This window comes from Geotrypetes seraphini, chromosome 18 (assembly GCF_902459505.1).
Source record: "Geotrypetes seraphini chromosome 18, aGeoSer1.1, whole genome shotgun sequence".
Classification (NCBI taxonomy): Eukaryota; Metazoa; Chordata; class Amphibia; order Gymnophiona; family Dermophiidae; genus Geotrypetes; species Geotrypetes seraphini.
The window spans coordinates 15,487,606-15,509,593 of NC_047101.1; the positions used below are offsets into that span (position 1 = coordinate 15,487,606).

The window sequence follows — 21,988 nt, forward strand, 5'->3', positions numbered from 1 at the left end:
CATGGGAGTCAGGAAGGAGCAGGGGCGGAAAAGGTAATTTGCTAGCTAGTTTGCCTCTCTTTAATGCTGTTCGGGGCTCCTTGAACCTGTGAATGACTGCAGTATGGTTCAAAACTACAATGAACCTGTTATGTTGTAATAGGCTGCAATTTTGGATGCAGTGAGAGGCGAGTCGAGGCAGAGAGCAAGGGCAGTCGGAAAGGGCCTGAGCAGTCGCTTATTTTTCGATCGGCCAACGCAGTCGGTGTCCCTCATTTTTTTTTTTTTTTTTGGTGAATTGCTGCCTGCCTATATTTGCATGCCGTTCCCCCTCATTTGCATGTGCGGATCGGATCTGGAGTAAGGTTAGCGAATTGGGTCGGGGTCGCTAAGTGATCACAAAGTGGTCGGGACACGATCAGTGTCCTTAGTAAATCTAGCCCCCTGTCAGAAGGGTATGCCAGTGTACAGCTGCCAGAGCTGGAATGATGGGTTGCGAATAGTTGGGTTCTTCAGTAAGCAAATTGCTGCATTTTGTACACCTTATAACCTTTGTAGATTCTTTGCAGATAATTAATTAGTTCATTAGCACGCACTAAATCTGTTAGCACATCACACTAAAAAGAGCCCTAAATGAGGTCTCACTAGAGATTTTTTGTCTGCTGGTCATTCCTCTCCCTATGCATGCAAACATCCTTCTGGCTTTTGTGGTCACTTTTCCTACCTGTCTGGCCTCCTTTAAAGGCACCCGATATGATCACCACCAAGGGCTAAGCAAACCGATCGTGTACCGATCAGTTTGCGACCCCGACCTGATTCACTAACCTCATATGCAAATAAGGGTAAACGGCATGCAAAGCAGGGAGAGACGCGATTCACTAAACTTTTCCAGGAATACCGACTGGGCTGGCCAATCCAAAAAGAAGCGACTGCTGGGGACCAGTCGTTCACGACCTTTCTAAACTAAACTAAACCTTAAGTTTATATACCGCATCATCTCCACGGAAGTAGAGCTTTCCTGCCCTCTGCCGACTTCTCCTGCCCTTTTTCAGCCTGACTTCGCTTCTCCTGCCCTTTTTCAGCGCCGACTCTCCTCTCGCCGCCCTGCGCCACGAATCTCGTCTTGCCGCCCTGACTCTCCTGCCTTTCACCTGCAGTGCGAGCCCGTGGTTTTAACCCACTGGTTGCAAGTTAAAACCACAGGCGCACGAAGTAGTAAAAAAAATAACCCTACCCCTCCAGAAAAAAAGCAGCTTGTAGCTCCATAAGCATGAGCAGAAATACTCATTCGCGCAGAGTTACGACTCAGTATTGTTTTCAGTTTTCAATCCACATGTTTTTATATCAGAACTTTTCGGGACCCCTGAGGAAGGCAGTATTGTCGAAACACGGACCGTGTTGGGTCCACAGTTCCCAACAGTTTGGGTCCACGATATATTTTATGTGGATTATGAATTTGTATATTTCTTAATAAAGCCTGCATCCTGAACATCACCATCTCCACAGAGCTTTTGCTGGACAACCTTTTAAGGAGACACCCCCCTAATACTCACTGCAACAGGGTTGCTAACTGGATCATTCCAGATTCACCAGAGTTGAATTAGTCCGCCTGGGTTTACCCCAGTGCATGAAGGGATTTGTAGTTCTGTTTCTCTCTCCCTCCCCCCCCCCCCCCATTGCATTCTCCTCAGAAAAGCAAGATCGTAAGCCCCTGCATGCAAAGGGCGGAATCCACCCCAGTCGGGCGAATTTGGCATCCAATTGTAACTTTAGGCGGGAACCGCGATCGAAAAGTCGCCAGCGGCCTGCAGGTGGCGCCTGCCAGCGAAACGTGCCCACGCCGAGGACTACATTTCCCAGACTCCTGCGCTTCGCGGGCGGGGGTCCCGCGCGCTCGCAAATTGCGGGCACGCTGGCCAGCGGCTGAATCGCTCTTGGGCCATGGTGGGCGCCGGAGCGCCACGGGGGGGAAAGAGGTGCACGCTCGCCCTGCTGGTGGCGGGAGAGGGAGCCTGAAGTGCCCCGGGATTAACGCCCTGGTCGCTGCAGGATCGAGGTAACCCGAAGCCGCTCCCCACCTGCGCTTTCATGTTGCCAGGAAGGGGACGATCTCTAGATTGCGTCTCGTGCCCCCTCCCCATTATTTCAAAATGTTGGCGCCTATGGGGGGGGGAGAGGAGGATGAGGGTGATGGGCGAGGAAGAGCAGCAGGCAGAGGGGAGAAATGAGTTCATCCATTAAAAAGGCTGCAGGAGGTGAGGGTGACTGAACCCCCAGTCCGGGGGGGGGGGGGAAGGAGGAGGAGGACCCCCCCAGTCCGGGGGGGGGGGAAGGAGGAGGAGGACCCCCCAGTCTGGAGGGGGAAAGGAGGAGGAGGACCCCCCAGTCTGGAGAGGGGGGAAGGAGGAGGAGGACCCCCAGTCCAGAGGGAGGGAAGGAGGAGGAGGAGGAGGACCCCCAGTTCGGGGGGGGGGGGGGGAAGGAAGGACTCCTCTGATCTCCCCTTGAAAATAGAATCCGATCGCTTAGGCGAAAAGCGGAAATCTTGCCCTGAAGCGTTGCATTTTGCAAGATTCCCCGGGGAGGGGGAGGGCAGTTTCGAGGTAGCGAAATGTAAATCATCTGATCAGCGAAATGCACTGAAATTTTGAGTTCGGGCACGGATGTGTGCCATGCGTGCAACTTGGCTAAGGAGTAAGGACGAGGCATTTTCAAAATGAACGACTACTTGCCTCCTCCGGGGAGCAGCATTAGACGCAAACGTTGGCCGACCGGGAAGGGGAGAGCAGGCTTCTTTTCCTCTCTGCTTTGGCACTAAAAGTTTACTTTTTTTGTTGTTGTTGTTGTTTCCTAGGATCGTTTCTTTTGTCTGCATGGGAAGAATGGAGTTGGGAGAGCAGTGGTGGAAAGGCCAGCTGGCGGCAGATATCCATCAGACTCTGAGAATCAAGGTCAGTCGCTAAACTTTCTTTTAGGCGCCGATTTATAGGACACAAGAAAAATATAGGACTGCAAGCGCCTTATTTTATTTTAAATCAATTAGATAAAAAAAAAAAAACCAAACAAACAACCCACGACTTATGTGGACGTTTCTTTCCAACTCATCTTGCACAGGAGTAATTTATGCAATAGCGTGATGTTTCTTGGGCGCCCTCTGCTGTGTGGGCAGCAGAATACAACTGAATGAAAAAGATAATTTCAGTGTGTCCCCAAGCATTTCTGTTCTAGTTGTGTAATAAATATATTGTATAGTAGCTGCTGAGGTCTTAGCACCTCTTTTTTTTAAATCAGAGGCTGTATCAAACGACAGACTGAAGATGTTCAGCAATGTAGCCAGAGTTTTAACTTGCACCCTAAAAGAAACGATTGGCTTTTACCTGCTTTTATGATAAATTTGTTTCAAGGGGAATTTACTCCGACCACATGGCCTGTAAAGTAATTGGCTGAGATACGTGATACCTCTATAGTTTGCTTTAAGTGCATGCATACTGAGCTCAGGTAATGTGTTGAAAGTTGGGGGATGTTTAGCTCTGCTTGGGTTTCTGTAGAATTGAGGGTTAACAGCTCAATTTACGAACAACCTGTTATTGTCAAAATGTGATTGATGTTTGCAGGTGCTGGTTGAATCTAATGCTTTAGCTTTTGTTTAGTGAGGAGATGGCTCCCATGTGAAAATAGGGTGATAAATAACCTAGGCAAACGTTTTGTTCTCTTGCATATATTCTGAAAACATACACTGGCGTCTAATTTTTAAATGAATTTTTGCTACAATACGTGTTGCATGAAATTGAAAGGGGACAGGTTTAGAATAAACGCTAGGAAGTTCTTTTTCACTCAGAGGGTGGTGGATACATGGAACGCGCTTCCAGAGGCTGTTGCAGACAAGAAAACATTAAATGGTTTCAAAGAAGGTTTGGATAGATTCCTAGAAGAAAAAGGGATTGAGGGGTATAGATAGGTGTAGACCATTACTCAGGCAATGGGCCTGATGGGCCGCCGCGGGAGCGGACCGCTGGACAGGATGAACCTATGGTCTGCCTCAGCGGAGGCAACTTCTTATGTTCTTATGAATGCGTTGGTACTGTATTTGATAAGATACATTTATATTCAAGGGTATATATTGTGGCAAGATTTGATAACGGAGTTTATTGTATAGTGGTTTCAGAGAGGTAGAAACTTGACTATCGTTGGAAACACTATAAAATTGAATTTGGGTTCAGCTCACACTGTTTCAGTAACAGCTCGAGGGGCGTTGCAATCAAAAACAGATATTCTGTCACTAAGGGGTCCTTTTATTAAGGTGCACTAAAGATTATATTCTATGGGTGCCTTAGCGTGCACTAATCTTTAGCGTATGCTAAATTGGTTAATGCACCTTAATAAAAGGACCCTTAAAGGCTTACAGTAGAGCAGGGATCTCAAAGTCCCTCCTTGAGGGCCGCAATCCAGTCGGGTTTTCAGGATTTCCCCAATGAATATGCATTGAAAGCAGTGCATGCACATAGATCTCATGCATATTCATTGGGGAAATCCTGAAAACCCGACTGGATTCCGGCCCTCAAGGACCAGAGTTGCCCATGTCTGACTTAAACCCTTGAGTACTGCTTTAGGACAGGGATTTCAAAGTCCCTCCTTGAAGGCCGCAATCCAGTCGGGTTTTCAGGATTTCCCCAATGAATATGCATTGAAAGCAGTGGATGCAAATAGATCTCATGCATATTCATTGGGGAAATCCTGAAAACCCAACTGGATTCCGGCCCTCAAGGACCAGAGTTGCCCATGTCTGACTTAAACCCTTGAGTACTGCTTTAGGACAGGGATCTCAAAGTCCCTCCTTGAAGGCCGCAATCCAGTCGGGTTTTCAGGATTTCCCCAATGAATATGCATTGAAAGCAGTGGATGCAAATAGATCTCATGCATATTCATTGGGGAAATCCTGAAAACCCAACTGGATTCCGGCCCTCAAGGACCAGAGTTGCCCATGTCTGACTTAAACCCTTGAGTACTGCTTTAGGACAGGGATCTCAAAGTCCCTCCTTGAAGGCCGCAATCCAGTCGGGTTTTCAGGATTTCCCCAATGAATATGCATTGAAAGCAGTGCATGCACATAGATCTCATGCATATTCATTGGGGAAATCCTGAAAACCCAACTGGATTCCGGCCCTCAAGGAGGGACTTTGAGACCCCTGCAGTAGAAGGACCCCTTTAATCAAACTGCATTAGGGTTTTTTCCTATGAGCATCGGAGCGACCCATGCTAAAAATAACCCAAACAAACACTCAACCCTAACACAGCTTGATAAAAGGGGGGCCTAGGTTTGTACCTGAGGCATAAGAAAACACATATTGCCTTACTGTGTTGGACCAATGGTCCTTGTAGCCCAGAATCCCATCTTCACAGCGGCTAATGCAGGTCACAAGTATCTCTGACAAAAATCCAAACAGTAGCAACTTTCTTTCCAGGCAGTGGAATATTAAGGGGTCCTTCTATTAAGGCGTGCTAAATGCCAAGGCACTCATTTATATTATATGGGTGCCTTAGCATTTAGTGCATGCTAATTTTGCTTAGCACACCTTAATAATAAAAGGACCAAGTGAAAATGGAATTAGCAATAGTTCAAAAAGGGAAGGAGAGAAGGAAATTGGGGGGGGGGGGGCTGCAATGATAACTACTCAAACCTTCTAGGACAGGGGCGGGCAACTCCGGTCCTCGAGGGCCGGAATCCAGTTGTGTTTTCAGGATTTCCCCCCCATGAATATGCACGAGATCTATTTGCATGCACTGCTTTCCATGCATATTCATTGGGGAAATCCTGAAAACGCAACTGGATTCCGGCCCTCGAGGACTGGAGTTGCCCACCCCTGTTCTAGGACCAGATTCTTAAAACTTAAGTTTGCCTTTAATGCGGTTACGGAACCGGTTCCAACGGGTTTAGTGTGTGTGTGTGTGTATTTTAACGGCGGATTATCAAAACAGTTTACCGTGGTCTTTTCGGAGCTTCCAGCCGTCTTTGATGCTGCCATGCAAATGGGCTCATCGATTTTTTTAAAACGAGCACTCCGGTGCATTCTTCAACATCGCCGAGTGATTCTCCAAGTGTAGCGTTGGCTTTTGGTGAGCAACAATCAGCGACTGGTCTGGGGGTGCCGGTATTGTGCCAGCACTGTGAAAAGTGCATCTCTGGCATGTGTTTTGACTGTGGCTAATGAAACGAACTAAAAATGACATGAGTCACGTAAATTATAGTCTCTTTTTTTTTTGGGGGGGGGTGATGGTGAACAAAAGCACACTTGAGCGTATGCATTATAGTAGTGTCTTATGTGTTTCTGTCTGTTTTGCACAAAATTTGGCATTGAAAACAAATTACAAGATTTACACGAATTATAATAGTTTTTATCTGTTTTTGCGACATGAGCGCCCAAAGGCTACAGCCGCTTGGGTCATGCGCCTATGACAGCATATATTATGCTTAAATAAGGCACGCACGCAATATGTGTGCTTATGGCGTTCTTTTCCCAGTGCGAGCGCACATGTTCGCCTCTTTCGTGGTGTATTCTGCATATGTGCCGATCGCTATCAGCAGCGACTCGTCTCGTGTAAATTTAGCGAACCTTCGCTACTCTCTGCTAACCTCATTTGCAGGCGCGGTTTTCATGAGAATGACTTGCCTTTTTGAAATCGCGACAATAACGGCTGCGATAGCGGCCCATTGGTTTTTACCGCAATCTAGTCCCTAGTGATAGACCCAATAGATGCCACTGCAAAAAAAAAAATGTTGTACTTTTGCAATTTATTGTTCGTATAAATAATCGCGGATTCTAAACAAAAAATGAGATGCTTGTTTTGTCACTAAAATATACTGCAGCCAAGCCCTAGAAAACACGTTTTCAATGGTTGATCTGTATTTTTCAGTATATGTAGGATTATCTGTTTGACCCCTTGATTGGAATTTTCTTGGTGGTGGTAGCCTGCTTTATCACCAAAACATAGTATCCCTGTTTTAATGACTACGTATTTAAGGAATGGAGGTAAAGTAATTATTTTTTTAAAAATTTTAACAATACAGTATTTGCTTATAGAATTTGTGTATACATAATACATATGCTGTAATAAGTGATTAGAGCATGGGCATACCTCTAAACATACTTAATGCATTTTCCTGTTTTTAATAAAAATCCTTTTGCTTGTTGCTTTTCTTCAGCATAATACATTGTATTCTTTTTTTTTTTATTATTATTGTGTAGGAGCTTACAGGAAGAGTTTTATCTTTAGGGGGCTAATATTGCATGTCAGGATACACATTTCTTAAGAATATAGCCCCCTAAAGATAAAACTCTTCCTGTAAGCTCCTACACAGTAAAAAAAAAAGAATACAATGTATTATGCTGAAGAAAAGCAACAAGCAAAAGGATTTTTATTAAAAACAGGAAAATGCATGAAGTATGTTTAGAGGTATGCCCATGCTCTAATCACTTATTACAGTATTGTTAAATAATTACTTTAGCTCCATTCCTTAAATATGTAGTCATTGAAACAGGGATACTGAACCTGAGGTAGAGAAGTATGTTTTTGGGTTTGTTTGGTTGTGGTTTTTTTTTTTTTAATTTTAAAATGAGTTAGTTTCATCTAAGTAAGAGAGAGCATTGCTTTTATGGAATTAGGCTTTTGTTGTTGTTGCATGGAGAAAAACATGTTGACATACTATTTCCGTGCTTTGCTTGAACAGAGCACCGGTCAACTATGACTTCCACACCTTTTGGAGACGCAAGCTTTTAAGCCAGCGTATTGCAAACTGTGTGCCGCCTGAGATTTCAGGTGTGCCGCGACACACTGGCGAGGAGGAGAGTCGTCCACGCTAGCTGACTGCCTGCAGAACGTGCCTTTTGCGGCGAGAGTCACGTTCTGTAGAAAGTCAGCCGGCACAGATGGCTCTCCTCCTGGCCGCCCTCTCCCAAAGTGGGTCGCGGCCAGATGGGCCTCTGTACATGTGCCGATGTCTGGATTCAATGTGCCGCCGGCCGGAAAGTTTGCGAGACACTGTTTTAAGGAGGAGGGGATGTAGATCACAAGAATTCCAGGTACTTTTCAAGCAAGCTCCCAAATTTAATTTTCTTCTTTTTAAATAATTTTTACAATTCTACGTTTTTGTTTTGTGTTTTTTTCTTTGTAGGACACATAGTGTTAAACTTGCATTTCTGCGCATCTTGGGGGAAGTATATCGAACTAGCCAGCTTCAGCCCATCTGACCTGCTGCTTTGTTTGGCTCTTTAAAAAGGTCAGGAGAACAGCATCAAACCAGGGTGGAATGCGAACAGTCAGACGTTAAGGGAGCCCCAGACATTTGCATTGTACTGTGAAGTACTCCTTAGATAGACAGACAAAGGAACCGGAGGCCTTTTTAATTCTAATGACATTAAGTGGGAGATGCAAGTCTGAAGCCATTTGCAGTCGTAGTAATTAGCATCAAAGTTAACATTACCTCGGGGGCAGCTGCATCAAAATGGAATGACTAACTCTGCAATGTTATCAGCTTCCATTGTGTATTTTTTAATCATTTATTTAAAAGTGATTATATTAAGAACAACATTTGGCTAAGGATAACGAGGAGATACCAGGAAGAAAATCCCATAGTAAAGACTTGCGCATTATTAAGGAAGACCCTCCGGGGGGGGGGGGGGAGAAATAGGAATCTCCGCGCCCCCCACTCCCACGTACACACATAATTTATTTAATGAATTCATTTTCTATCCCGTTGTCCTCAAAGAACTCGGAACGGGTTACAGGTTAAACATACATAACATTCAGTTAACAGGTTACGATTTGCCATAGTTACAGTACAAGATTTTACTATACAAGTTTTCCTTATGTGGCACATACTGGGTTCTGGTATCAATGTACATGTCTTTGTAGGCCATCGGTCAAGGGCAGAGTTTTAGGTGAAGAGGTCTGTTTTTATTGCTTTTCTAAAGCTGAGGAGTCCTTCAAGGGGCAGTCAATTCCAGTAGTGCAGTTTCAAGTCGAAGGGGGCGTTTTGAGGTGTATTTCGTCCCGGGAGCGGAGGGACCGTTTTGGCATGTATGGAGGAAGCTTAGCCATCATGAAGCCCGGCGCCAGTCTTGCAAGGATTTGAACGCTGGCATCGAGCCCTTGAAGACATTTTAGGTTATGGGCAGCCAGTGAGCCAACGCTAGAGCCTGGGAGACAGGGCCGCGGGCACTGAGGTTGTTTTTTTTAAAAAAAAATTTTTGTTATTAGAAGGCTGGTCGCCGTGTTTTGACGCGATGAGCAGGAAAAAAAGTAACAAAACAATAAACTATTCGCACAAGAAATCGCGGTGCAAAGAAGGCACTTGGGGCAGAGCTAGGAAAAACAAGTCTTCTTAGCTCCGGAAAAAAACGAACTGGAGACCACGAGGAGGGGATGCGCCCTCTAGTGGAGCAGGAGGCACGCATGCGTGGTGCAGCACAGCAAGCTTGAATCTTCAATCAAGTTTGCTTGAAATGCTGTCCGCATCGGGGCTCCGTAGATGACGTCACCCACATGTGAGAATATCATGCCTGCTTGTCCCTGGATAACACCTGTTACGGTAAGTAACTGTGCTTTCTTCGCTGTGAGACAGTTAGTTGAATAGCGCATTGCAGTAATCCATGTGGGAAAAGAAGTTCCTTATTTTTTTGGAGTTGTCGCAGATAGTAAAATGATCAAGATACACCTGAGAGACAGAAATATTGCCTTACTAGGTCAGATTGAAGGTCCATCAAGCCCTGATCACAAGTATGTCAAAGGTCTGTAAATGATTAATTGTCCTACCTATGTAGAATGTTTCAGCTGAATATTTGGTGGGAGGATCTGAGCCTGGTTCATTGTGGTGTGGATTATGTATAAGGGTAAATCAAAAAGTAAAGACACAATACATTTAATGGATGTAATAGAAGTTATCACTTTTCCACATAGTCCCCATGCAAGACGACAAGTTTGTTGTATCGTTCAACTAGTTTCTGCATTCCTACAGAGAAGTTTTTCGGCTGCTCCTAAAGCCCGGTGAGCACCTCTTCCTTTACTTCATCGTGCTTTCTTTAGCTCTCCTGTAACCTCGATACTGGGATTTCAGGGCGATCCTACCAAGAGTGTGAACTCTTCCCCCCATGCAATCCGCTAAGAAGATCGACTGTCGGCTCCGGGCGGCTTTCCCGCAGAGGAGAGAATCCTGCATTCACCGTGGGCCTCATCTGGGGCAGCCTCCTTGGAGCGGCTGGGGCACGGGCAGTGTGTCTGGGAGGGAATGCATGGATGGGAGAACATCGCAGGGGAGGAGACATAGGCATCCTGGGACTGTCTGCCAAGTCTCTTCCCTGAAGAAGCCCTTTCTGGAAACGTCAATCGCTCCTCCTAAACTTACTTGCTCCACTTCATCACTGACGCTGAAACCGTGGATTGAAGACAAAGTTTTATTTTATTTTTCTTTCCAGCTTATGATTTATCTTTAATCTTATCTATTGTTTTGCCTTTTGTCTTTGTTTTGTTCTATTTCTATCATTTAAATTTCTCCAGAATTCTACTGTTCAACGGCTCCCCCTTCTGCTTCTATTCCTTTCTCTCCTCTCTTCTACCTTCCAAAGTATTTAGATCAATGCTGTCTTGTTAAAATGTTTATTTATTTTTATTTTTCCTCTAACTCTACTTTTCACTTCTCTATTACCCTCCAGGTACTTAAGTTAGATTGTGAGCCTTTGGGACAGTAAGGGAATTTTTCAAGTACCTTTCTTATTTCTAATCTTAATGTATATTTTCTGTAAACCGCTTAGAACCTAACGGATGTAGCGGTATATAAGAAATAAATTACATTACAAATTACATTACACAGAGCAGGAGAGTCGGCAAGGACAGTAAGTGACTGGTTCGACAGTCGCTTCATTGTGGATCGGCAAACCCAATCGGTGTTTCTTCTTCTGCTTAGTGAATCGATGGCTTCCTACTTATGCATGCCATTTCCCCTCATTTGCATGGGCGGATCGGGCACGAGGTTAGTGAATCGGGTAGGGGGGGGTCGAGAGAACGATCGCAAACTGGTCGGGACACGGATCGGTGTGTTTAGTGAATCTGACCCTATATGTCTATAGGATGACAAAGTTCAAAAGTTTTAATGGTCAGGCAGAGAACGGGATGGAGAAGCTTGTTAAGTGGGTCTGGTCATAATGGGATCAGGAAAACCTTATCTCCTGCCCAACCCCCCCCAACACACACTCACACACTAAACAATCCTGTCTAATCATGTCTGTCTGGAAGGAATAATGAGTTTTCACAGTCTGTTCTGCTTCAGTGGTAAGTGGAAGCCAATTTCTAGACCTGCCTTTAGAAAAAAGAAAAAGGCAGCCTATACTGAAGTTGTTCAGCACAGCAGGGAGTCAAAATGCTTAATACAAGCCAAATTCTTCAGAACTTCTTTTAAGATCTTGCTTCCTCTTTAGATGAGAAACGCTTTCTAAAACATGTTTTCATGAGTAATAAAATAGTCCTTTTTGCATTCCTGTTAATGTGTTTAAAATGCTTTGAAAGTTTTTTTTCAAATTGAGAGGAAGAGGCTTCGGGGAAGCGTAAGAAATAAAATACATAAGAATTGCCGCTGCTGGGTCAGACCAGTGGTCCATCGTGCCCAGAAGTCCGCTCACACGGCGGCCCCCCAGGTCAAAGACCTCACCTGCATACGTTCCAGTTTAGCAGGAACTTGTCCAACTTTGTCTTAAATCCCTGGAGGGTGTTTTCCCCTATAACAGACTCGGGAAGAGTGTTCACTCCCCCCCCCTTTTTTTTTTTTTTTTTTTTTAACAAAACCGTAGCATGGTTTTTAGCGCCGGCCATGGCAGTAACGGCTCCGACGCTTATAGGAATTCTATGAGTGTTGGAGCTGGGGGGGAAGATTTGCTAACTTAAACGCATGTTGTGGGATTGCTTTCTCAAAGGAAAGCCTTGTAAAATCAGAAGGCCTGAACTATAAGAAGCAAACCCCTTTTTCCCCCCCTTCTGGAAACTGGACATAAGTTTTCAGGCATGTATTTCTTGGGTGCAGTTATTTTATATTTTATTGAGATTTCTTAACCACCTCTGAACAAATTCATCCAAGATGATGTACAGACACAATTATGAATGACCAAACAATGGTAAAAGTCCTCCCCGTCTCTCAACCAACAAAAATTAGGACTTGTCTCCAATATGTGTACAATTCACCACGCAAAAAAAGCTCTCAGATGCCTGTGCCGATTGCTCACAGAGGTTTAAATCAGCTTTTAGCAGATGAATGGTATCTTTCATTGAGCTTGATGCGTTCTATTTTTAAAAATATTTTTATGTATGATTTTCAAAAATGCTTAATAGCATCGGTCTCTGTTGATTATCTGTTAATGCCGATGCTATTAAGCGTGGGATGAACACAGAAGATTTAGAATCAGAAAATAATATTAAAGATTGAACTAGGCCAGTTACTGGGCAGACTTGTACGGTCTGTGTCTGTGCATGGCCGTTTGGAGGAGGATGGGCAGGGGAGGGCTTCAATGGCTGGGAGGGTGTAGATGGGCTGGAGTAAGTCTTAACAGAGATTTTGGCAGTTGGAACCCAAGCACAGTACCGGGAAAAGCTTTGGATTCTCGCCCAGAAATAGCTAAGAAGAAAAAAAAAAAAATTTAAATTGAATCAGGTTGGGCAGACTGGATGGACCATTCGGGTCTTTATCTGCCGTCATCTACTATGTTACTATATTTTTGAAAATCATACATAAAAATATTTTTAAAAATAGAACGCATCAAGCTCAATGAAAGATACCATTCATCTGCTAAAAGCTGATTTAAACCTCTGTGAGCAATCGGCACAGGCATCTGAGAGCTTTTTTTGCGTGGTGAATTGTACACATATTGGAGACAATTGCGTTTACAAGTCCTAATTTTTGTTGGTTCAGATACAATTACCACTCGTACAGCATAACGTAACAAAATGACCAAATATAAGTATAAATGCAATCGGTGAAATAAACCTGGAAATGGCAAATTGAAATCCAGTAATGGAACCAATAATATAGTATCAAATATATTCATAAGGATGTTAAAAACCAATGCAGCAATTATCGTTTCAAGTTTCATTAAAGTTTGATATAATTGCTTATCGGAAATGTCTAGGCAAAATACAGAAATTAAAAAACAAACTATACAGTTTTTAAAAACACATACATAATTCCAATTTGAACTGATCAAACATACTGGAACTTGGAGGGAAGATGGGGAGGAACTATATTCGTTATAGGATAGAGAGACAATCGAGGTAAGGATAAGGAGAAAGAAAAGATCTTTGAAATTGGTTATGGGTGTTTAGGAAAGCGGAGGTTATAATAAGAACACATCTTTGAATAGGTGACTCTTCAGTTTACCTTTGAAACGGTCAAGTATGTTTTTCATCCCTTAAATCTAGGGGTAGTGCGTTCCACAGCTGATTGACCACATGACCATGCTGGAAGTAGGTTTTTATTATTATACTAGTTTTTTAGCCCGTTACATTAACGGGTGCTAGAATAGATGTGTAGACTTAGGCATTTCTTTCTTTCTGTCTCTCTCCCTGCCCCCTTTCTTTCTTTCTGTCTGTCTTTCTTTCTGTCTCTCTCCCTGGCCCCCTGTCTGTCTTTCTGTCTCTCTCCCTGGCTCCCTGTCTGTCTATTTTCCTCCGGACAGGCACAGCGCCCACCTACCAGTCTCGCGCTCCCAGCTGGGGCTTCTGAGCGCCGTCGCCCCAGCCAATCGTCGGCTGCCTTGGTCTGGGCCGCTCCGTGGTGCTAGGCGGGCGCAGCCCATGCCGCTGTCGCACCAACCCGCCGCCAAGCTGTCTTTCCACCTCTGCCGCTGGGGACCGCCGGGGCATGGGTGCGGCGGGGAAAGAGGTTCTTGCCTGGCCGGGGCCAGCCGAATCCTGAGCCTGCTCTCCTTCCCCTAAGTGCCGGCCCCTCACTGCGCGCCATCTAGCGCATGCGCACTTTTGCCGCCACATCCCGACGGATCAGGGAACAAGCGGCAAGGGTGTGCATGCGTGCTTAGCGTTTTATTATTATAGATGTGGATATTGAGAGGGATTGAAACAATTCTGTAGTTGATAGCAAGTGCAGTAGGGCAGGGGACTTTGGAGAAATATTTAGCAGCCCTACAAAAATGTATGGCTTTGCATCTGTTTAAGGCATGCAGTAGGCTTGCATGTTTCTATAGGGTGTAGCAGTGAACCTGAGATTTGTACTTTGGTGGGGTGGGGTGCAACCCAGCTGTCTGAGATTAGGCTATCTTGATCCAGTGCCCTTTTCCAGCCAATCGCTGTCCTGTTATTGACATTTCAACATCTGGTTGATGGTTTGTTGAAAGATAACACTTGTGTAATCCCTACTGCTGAGAATCCAGCTGTAATTTGCTCTTTTAAATATGTGAAAGGGATCGGTTCAACAGGAGCTTAAAGAATTTCCATAGACCAATTTAGGAAAACAGCTGAGCAGCCTTGGGAAGGAGGGGGGCTAGTAAGTCATTCATCCTGCTGGGCTCTAGACCAGCTGACTGAATAGTTGATCCATTACTTATTCCTAGGGGGGGGAGAGTAGTTAAAGCCTATTGCAATAGCCATTTTTAGTCAAGGATATTTAAGGCCTTAACAATTTAGAAAATTTTAATAAATAATATTGATGCTTAAAGGATTTTCTTTCCTTTTGGGTTCAGTAACAAAATTTTCTTGCTATATTTTTGGCTAAAGACACTGAATTAAAAATATATTTATTTTGCAGTAGGGTAGTAGGCTTGTGGTTTTAAGTAGTTGGCTCGGGGATATAGGAGTCCTTTCTCCATCTACTGATCCTTGTGACATTACGTGAGCCACTCAACCCTCTGTTGGTCTCAGATAAAAAAAAAAGCATAGCATTCTTTAGCTACATTGTGGCACTGATATGCTTGAGTACCTGATTGTAAAAACCGCTTAGATAACCTTGATAGGCGGCATATAAAATTCTAATAAAAACTTGAAAAAAAACCCTGAAAAAAACTATACAATTAATACAGTGTTTTGTTTTCACATGCATTACTTTATCACAACTCACAGAATTCTGATCTAATGCATGCTTTAAAAGACATGCTGAATTAATTGTTGGTGCGTATAAAAGGAACCACGCAGCTTGTGTTAAAATTTTCACCATAGCGGTTCTGCACGTGGCAGGATCACGCCTGCCTCTGTTCACCACTAGACCACCAGGACGTCAAAGGTAGGCATTTGCGAGGTCTGGGCGGCAGGCTAGTGCAGAGTTGGCCGGGACAGGACAAGGGAGGGGGGTCGCTTCTGTCCCTGCTCACTACTGGACCACCAAGGCTTAAGGTAGGCCCAAGGAGAGGCCTGCAATGGGCGTCTCCTTCAAATAAGATCAAGGAGGATTCCACAAATTTGAATGGGATAACTTCCAATCTGTAAACCGTATATACTGATAATCTCCACTATATTCTGTTATCACTTGATTCCCTTGATATGTAATTCTCAAAATTGAATCCTCTACCACACCATGTAATGTACACGAATCACTGTTATGTAATTTATCTAGATAATCTTTATTACGCAATTCTTTTGGTAATTCCTATAATTTGTATTCCGCCTTGAACAATATATAATGTATAATGTATTCGAAATTAATTTTCCTATGAACTGTTTTCCTACCTTCTTCTACTCTATGTTTATAACCTAACTAATTTATTTTTCTCAAGTACTTTAGAAAGAATGTGAGCCTTTGGGACAGTCAGGGAACTCTAAGTACTTTCCCTTCATCTTAATTAATCTTACTTATTGCATTTCTTCTGTTTCTACTGTAAACCGCTTAGAACCTCACGGTACAGCGGTATATAAGAAATAAAATTATTATTATTATTATTATTCCATTTGACCAGTTATTAAAATTTTGGGCATCCTCTTTGATCGAAATTTATCTATTCATATTTACACTTTTGTTAGAAAATTATGTTTTCTGTTGTAGAAGCTTTGAACAATTAGGCCATATTTTGACCTTTCCTCATTTGGGCTATTGGTACAGTCACTTATTCTAAGCACTTTAGATTACTGTAACATCCTTTATTTGTCAGTCTGTAAGAAAAACATCAAGAGGTTGCAAGTTATTTAAAAATACCACTGTTCATGTGATATTCAGTCTGAAAAAATTTGACCATGTGACAAAATATTACCTAAACTAAACCTTAGGTTTATATACCGCATCCTCTCCACGATCGTAGAGCTCGGCACGGTTTACAGGAGTTGAGAGAGAAAGGAACTCCAATGAAGGTTAAAGGGTATAGAGAAAGGATGATTGGGGGGCTTACGATGCCAAAGATGGGATAAGAATTACATTTTTGAGAACAGTCAGGTTTTCAGATGTTTGCGGAAGAGTTGGAGAGAGCTCAGGGTCTGGAGGGGGGAGGTAAGGTTGTTCCAGAGCTCAGTGAGTCTGAAGGGGAGGGAGGTCCCTAGTTTTCCTGCGCGGGAAATGCCTTGTAATGAAGGAAAGGATAATTTAAGTTTGTGAGTGGGTCTGATGGTATTAAGATTTAAGGAGTTCCAGGAGAGTGGGATGAAGGGAGGGAGGATGCCGTGGAGGATTTTGAGAGTTAGACAGGCGCATTTAAAGTGGACCCTGGCGATAATCGGAAGCCAGTGGAGCTTGGACAGGAGCGGTGAGACATGGTCGAATTTACTTTTTGCGAAGATGAGCTTGGCCGCGGCATTCTGGATCCGCTGAAGTCTATGAAGGCTTTTCTTGGTAAGGCTTAGGTAGATTGAGTTGCAGTAGTCCAATCTGGACAGGATGATAGATTGGACGAGAACAGTAAAGTGATTGCAGAAATTGCATCGGCTGCCAATTAAGGCGAGAATATTATTTAAGTTTGGTTGTAAGTCTTTTACATGGTCTTTTGCCCAGTTATTTTCTTGACCACTATGAATGTGTTACTAGAAAATGCCCTACACGGGGTTCACGGATATTTGACTTCCATCTATTAAGGGATGTGTTTACAAATGATTCTTTGGCAGAATTCTCTTATCAGGCCGGTATATAAGAACATAAGAACATAAGTGTTGCCTCTGCCGGGTCAGACCAGGGGTCCATCGTGCCCGGCAGTCCGCTCCCGCGGCGGCCCCCCAGGTCCATGACCTGAAAGTGTTCCCTACCTAACCTAAAATATCCATACCCTATTCGCTCAATGTACGGTAAACCTCTATCTGTACCCTGTTATCCCCTTTGCTTCCAGGAAGTCATCCAGTCCCTTTTTGAACCCCAGAATTGTACTCTGTCTTATTACCTCTCCGGGAAGCGCGTTCCAGGTGTCCACCACCCTCTGAGTGAAGAAGAACCGCCTTGCATTCGTTATGAATCTGTCTCCTCTCAGTTTTTCTGAATGACCTCTTGTTTTAGTTGTCCCTGCTAGTCTAAAGAATCTGTCCCTCTCCACCTTCTCTATGCCTTTCATGATTTTATAAGTTTCTATCATGTCCCCTCTCAGTCTCCGCTTTTCCAGGGTAAAGAGCCCCAGCCTGTCTAACCGTTCGGCATATGAAAGGTTCTCCATACCCTTTATCATCCTCGTTGCCCTCCTCTGGACCCTTTCGAGTATTGCCATGTCCTTCTTGAGGTATGGCGACCAGTATTGGACGCAGTATTCCAGATGTGGGCGCACCATTGCTCGATACAGTGGCAGGATAACTTCTTTTGTTCTGGTAGTGATACCTTTTTTGATAATGCCCAACATTCTGTTCGCTTTTTTTGAGGCCGCTGCACATTGTGCCGCCGGCTTCATTGTGTTATCTACCAATACCCCCAGATCTTTTTCTTGGCTGCCTTCCCCGAGTACCCTCCCTCCCATCGTATAGCTGTACCTGGAGTTCCCCTTCCCTATGTGCAAGACCTTACATTTCTCCACATTGAAGCTCATCTGCCATTTTTTTGCCCACTCACTCAGTTTGTTCAGGTCGTTTTGCAATTTTTTGCATTCTTCAACAGTTCTGGCCCTGCTGGAGAGTTTTGTGTCATCCGCGAACTTGATAACTTCGCACTTTGTCCCCGTTTCTAGATCATTAATATGGGATAAACATCTTGTTAATTTTATATTAAGTTCCAACACCTACCTGGCATTTAGAAAATTGTTAAAATTTTTAACTAATGGATTGTAATTCACTGTGAATGTCCAGTATCTTTACTCTGTAAACCGCACATACGAGCGTGTTATGTTATGTTATCGGGAGGGAGAGGGGCTTGATGCCGCGACAGAAAGGACAGGAAAGGACGCCACACTTTGGGGAAGGCAGGAATGTAGATATCAGGGAAGGAGGGGAGGAAAGAGAGAGGGGGATTACCTATACTTGAATATAAACCCTCAGTTTATATTTGAGTCGACCTTTTTCCCCTTTTTTTTTGGGGGGGAGGAGTGAAAAAATTACCTTGGTTTATTTTGGAGTAAATATGGTAAAGGCAGACTTACAGTATTCAAAGTGCTCACTGTACCACAAACATGAAGCCCACATAATAGCTATTTAGTAATATTTTTAACTCAAAAAGAGTAATGCAGGCAATATTTTGTACAGGGTGGAGTCAATTAGTTCAGCATATGTAATTTCAAAAAAAAAGTCTGTTCATGGGATGCTGTTCCTGCCTGGTAGGAATCACAGTGTTGGTTTCTAAACACTGACCAGAATAGTTGATGGTCTTGTTTTCTGTTGTAAACTGCATTGGCATGCATTTGAAATGCGATGTATGAAGTCTGTGAATAAACACTGTGCACTTCAGTTCTTCCCCACACTCATTTTGTGATTTCTTCCCTCCCTCCCATATGCTTTTGATGTATTGTATACCTGTAGGAACTGAAGCTGCCTGCTTACAGAGCTCATTCACCACAGCTTGCCATGCGCCGCTATTTTGCTGATCTGTTGGCTGTTCTCTGCAATCGCTACCAGCTCTGCCCCACAGCTCGGCACCTTGCGGTCTACCTGTTGGACCTTTTCATGGATCATTATGATGTGGCGGTCAAACAGCTGTACGTCATTGCGCTCTCCTGTCTCCTCCTGGCAAGTAAGTGAGTTACACCCTTCTGTGAGTGCTTCAGACAGAGACACTGTCTGAATTCAAGAAAGCTTGGGATAGGCACGTGGGATCTCTTAGAGAGAGGGGAAGTGATAATGGTTACTGCGATTGGGCAGACTGGATGGGCCATTTGGCCTTTATCTGCCATCATGTTTCTATAATCATAAAACTCTATGACCTCACAATGCAGGTGTAAACAGCCTTAGCCTATAGGAAGAGGAGATGCAAATGTTAAGAGCCTTAGCCAATAGGGAGAGGAGGAGATAGTGGATGCTGCGGATGGGCCATTTGGCCTTTATCTGCCATCATGTTTCTCTAACCATAAAGCTCTATGACCTCACAATGTAGGTGTAAAGAGCCTTAGCCTATAGGAAGAGGAGATGCAAATGTTAAGAGCTTTAGCCATTAGGGAGAGGAGGAGATGGTGGGTGTTGCAGATAGGCAGACTGGATGGGCCATTTGGCCTTTATCTGCCATCAAGTTTCTGTGTTTCTATAACCGTAAAGCTCTGTGACCTCACAATGCAATGCAAGTGTTAAGAGCCTTAGCTTATAGGGAGAGGAGATAGTGGATGCTGCGGATGGGCAGACTGGGTGGGCCTTTATCTGCCATCATGTTTCTGGGTCCTGTCTACCACCCATTCCTGTTGGCTGAGGTACTTTCAGTAATGTTGCTGTTCATTCCACAGAGAGGGAGTAGTGACTGAAAAAGTAGATTTGCGAGTGGTGACGGGACTAAATTGCGCGAGACAACGGTGCACCGACAACTGAGCGCAAGGTTGACGGCGCGCCGAAGAAAAGCACTATTTTAAAGGGTTCCGATGGGGGGTGTGGGGGGAAACCCCCCCCCCACTTTACTTAACAGACATTGCGCTGGCGTTGTGAGGGGTTTGGGGGGTTGAAACCCCCCACATTATACTTAAAACTGAACTTTTTCCCTAAAAAAACAGGCAAAAAGTTCGGTTTCAAGTATAATGAGGGGGGTTACAACCCCCCAAACCCCCCACAACGCCAGCGTGATGTCTGTTAAGTAAAATAGGGGGGTTCCCCACCAACACCCCCTGTCGGAAACCTTTAAAATCGTGCTTTTCTTCGGCGCGCCGTCAACCTTGCGCTCAGTTGTAGGCGCGCCGTTGTCTCGTGCGATTTTGTCTATGAACCATAGAAAAGTTCAGAACAGAGCGGTTTACATAAATTTATTCAGGTATTTGAGCATTTTTCCCTGTCTGTCCCGGCAGGCTCACAATCTGTCTAATGTACCTGGGGCAATGGGGGGGGATTAAGTGACTTGCCCAGGGTCACAAGGAGCAGCGTGGGTTTGAACCCACAACCTCAGGAGGCCGAGGCTGTAGCTTTAACCACTGCGTCTCCCGCTAGGGCTTAAACGTGTTTCCAGTGAAGAAAAATTAAAACCACATACAAAACACAAGGTGCACATTGGTTTTTAACCCCCATCTAGAACTAGTCTCTGGCTTTACTCTGCTACAGGTTAGTGAATGACACGGGGACAAATTTTTCCCCGTCCCCGTGAGAACTCATTTTCCTGTCCCTGCCTCATCCTCATCTGCACAAGCCTCAAAACACTTTAAAATCGTAAAGGGTTCGAGGCTTGTACGGTTAAGGCAGAGCTTAACAGGAACAGTTCAGATGCATCTTCCATTTTTAGCTGAAAGTTGAAGCACTTATAGCAAGAGGCCAGATATAAGGCTTTACCCCAGATAGTCTTAGCAGGAACAAAAGACCCCAGCGACTAAATTAAGTGGTCACTTCTTTTGTTGATGGCTTTAATTTTTTGGCAGAAGCTGTTGTGTACAGCCTCTGAGATGATAAAAGAAAGATTCCAGCCAGATACAGGGCCCATTAGTTTGTAGTCTGGACATGTAGGTTGGGTTGGCTTTTCTGTCTCCTCTTCACACAGATAAGATCAAGTAGTGGGGGCTGGTGATGTTGGCACCAGCTCTGCTTATGGGCCCCCCTTATTCTCTGCTTCACTCTGTTTCCCATGGCTAATTAAAAAGCTGAGCTCTGCCTGCTGAACCAAACAAACAGCGCCTAGAGACCAAGTCTGTCTCCAAAAATAGAGTGCTCATTAAACTCGGAGCAGGGTTTCCCCAGAGAGCGAGCTTCGGTTCCTGGAAAGAGAGAGCCTACCATTTTCTTTTTGCTTGGCAAGTCAAAGCATTCATGTTGTCGCCATAAACAGAGACCAAGGGGTAGGAAGCTCTGATCGGTGTTAGCAGGACAGGAACTTGCTTAGTCTCTTAACTATTCTACTTCAGAGGATGGAACTCTAAATTTAAGATACAATTACATTTTAACATTTTAAAACATCTTGAATTTCTTGGAGGACCCGACGACCGTTTGAGTCCTCCAGCTCCCCCCTCTTTATCTCCTTCCCGTCGTCCCCCCTCACTGTGGCCCCTACCAATCCCGAGTCTTCCCCACAGTGGGAAAAACTCACTCCTTCCCCCTAAAACCTTCTCTCCCCCCACCCCCATCCTAACGGATGCTCTCGCGGGCCTCCAGCTCTGCATTAGAAGCGCCCATCAAGACAGGCTCTCGGCCTTACTATTCTACCCTTTTTTGATAAAAATTTTTACATTTAGAACATAAGAATAGCCTTACTGGGTCAGACCAATGGTCCATTAATGCCTTCACGGTGGCCAAAACCCAAGGAGTAGCAACATTCCATACAGAATCTCAAAGACTAGCAAGATTCTGGAATCCCAAAGAGTAATTAAAGATTCCAGAACTCCAAGGAGTAGCAACATTCCGTGCTACCAATCCAGGGATATTAGCGGCCTACCCCATGTCCCTCTCAATAAGAGTATGGCTTTTTCCTCCAGGAAATTGGCCAAACCTTTCTTAAAAGCAGCTACGCTATCCGCTCTTACCA

General features: G+C 44.4%; 1 protein-coding gene across 3 annotated transcripts in view; it reads left to right on the forward strand.

The window, feature by feature from the left end:
* The first annotated feature begins 1,867 nt into the window (after positions 1 to 1,867).
* Positions 1,868 to 21,988, forward strand: part of CCNJL (cyclin J like) — a 36,421-nt gene continuing 16,300 nt past the window's right edge. Inside the window, exons 1-3 of one of the 3 annotated variants that reach the window (XM_033927235.1) lie at positions 1,868 to 2,035; positions 2,834 to 2,930; positions 18,871 to 19,081. In XM_033927235.1, the coding sequence (XP_033783126.1) occupies positions 2,853 to 2,930; positions 18,871 to 19,081 (289 nt within the window). In that variant the 5' untranslated portion in view covers positions 1,868 to 2,035; positions 2,834 to 2,852. Of the gene's footprint in view, positions 2,036 to 2,104; positions 2,235 to 2,652; positions 2,674 to 2,833; positions 2,931 to 18,870; positions 19,082 to 21,988 lie in introns of those variants that run through there. The other 2 variants (XM_033927236.1, XM_033927237.1) reach the window with 2 other exon arrangements.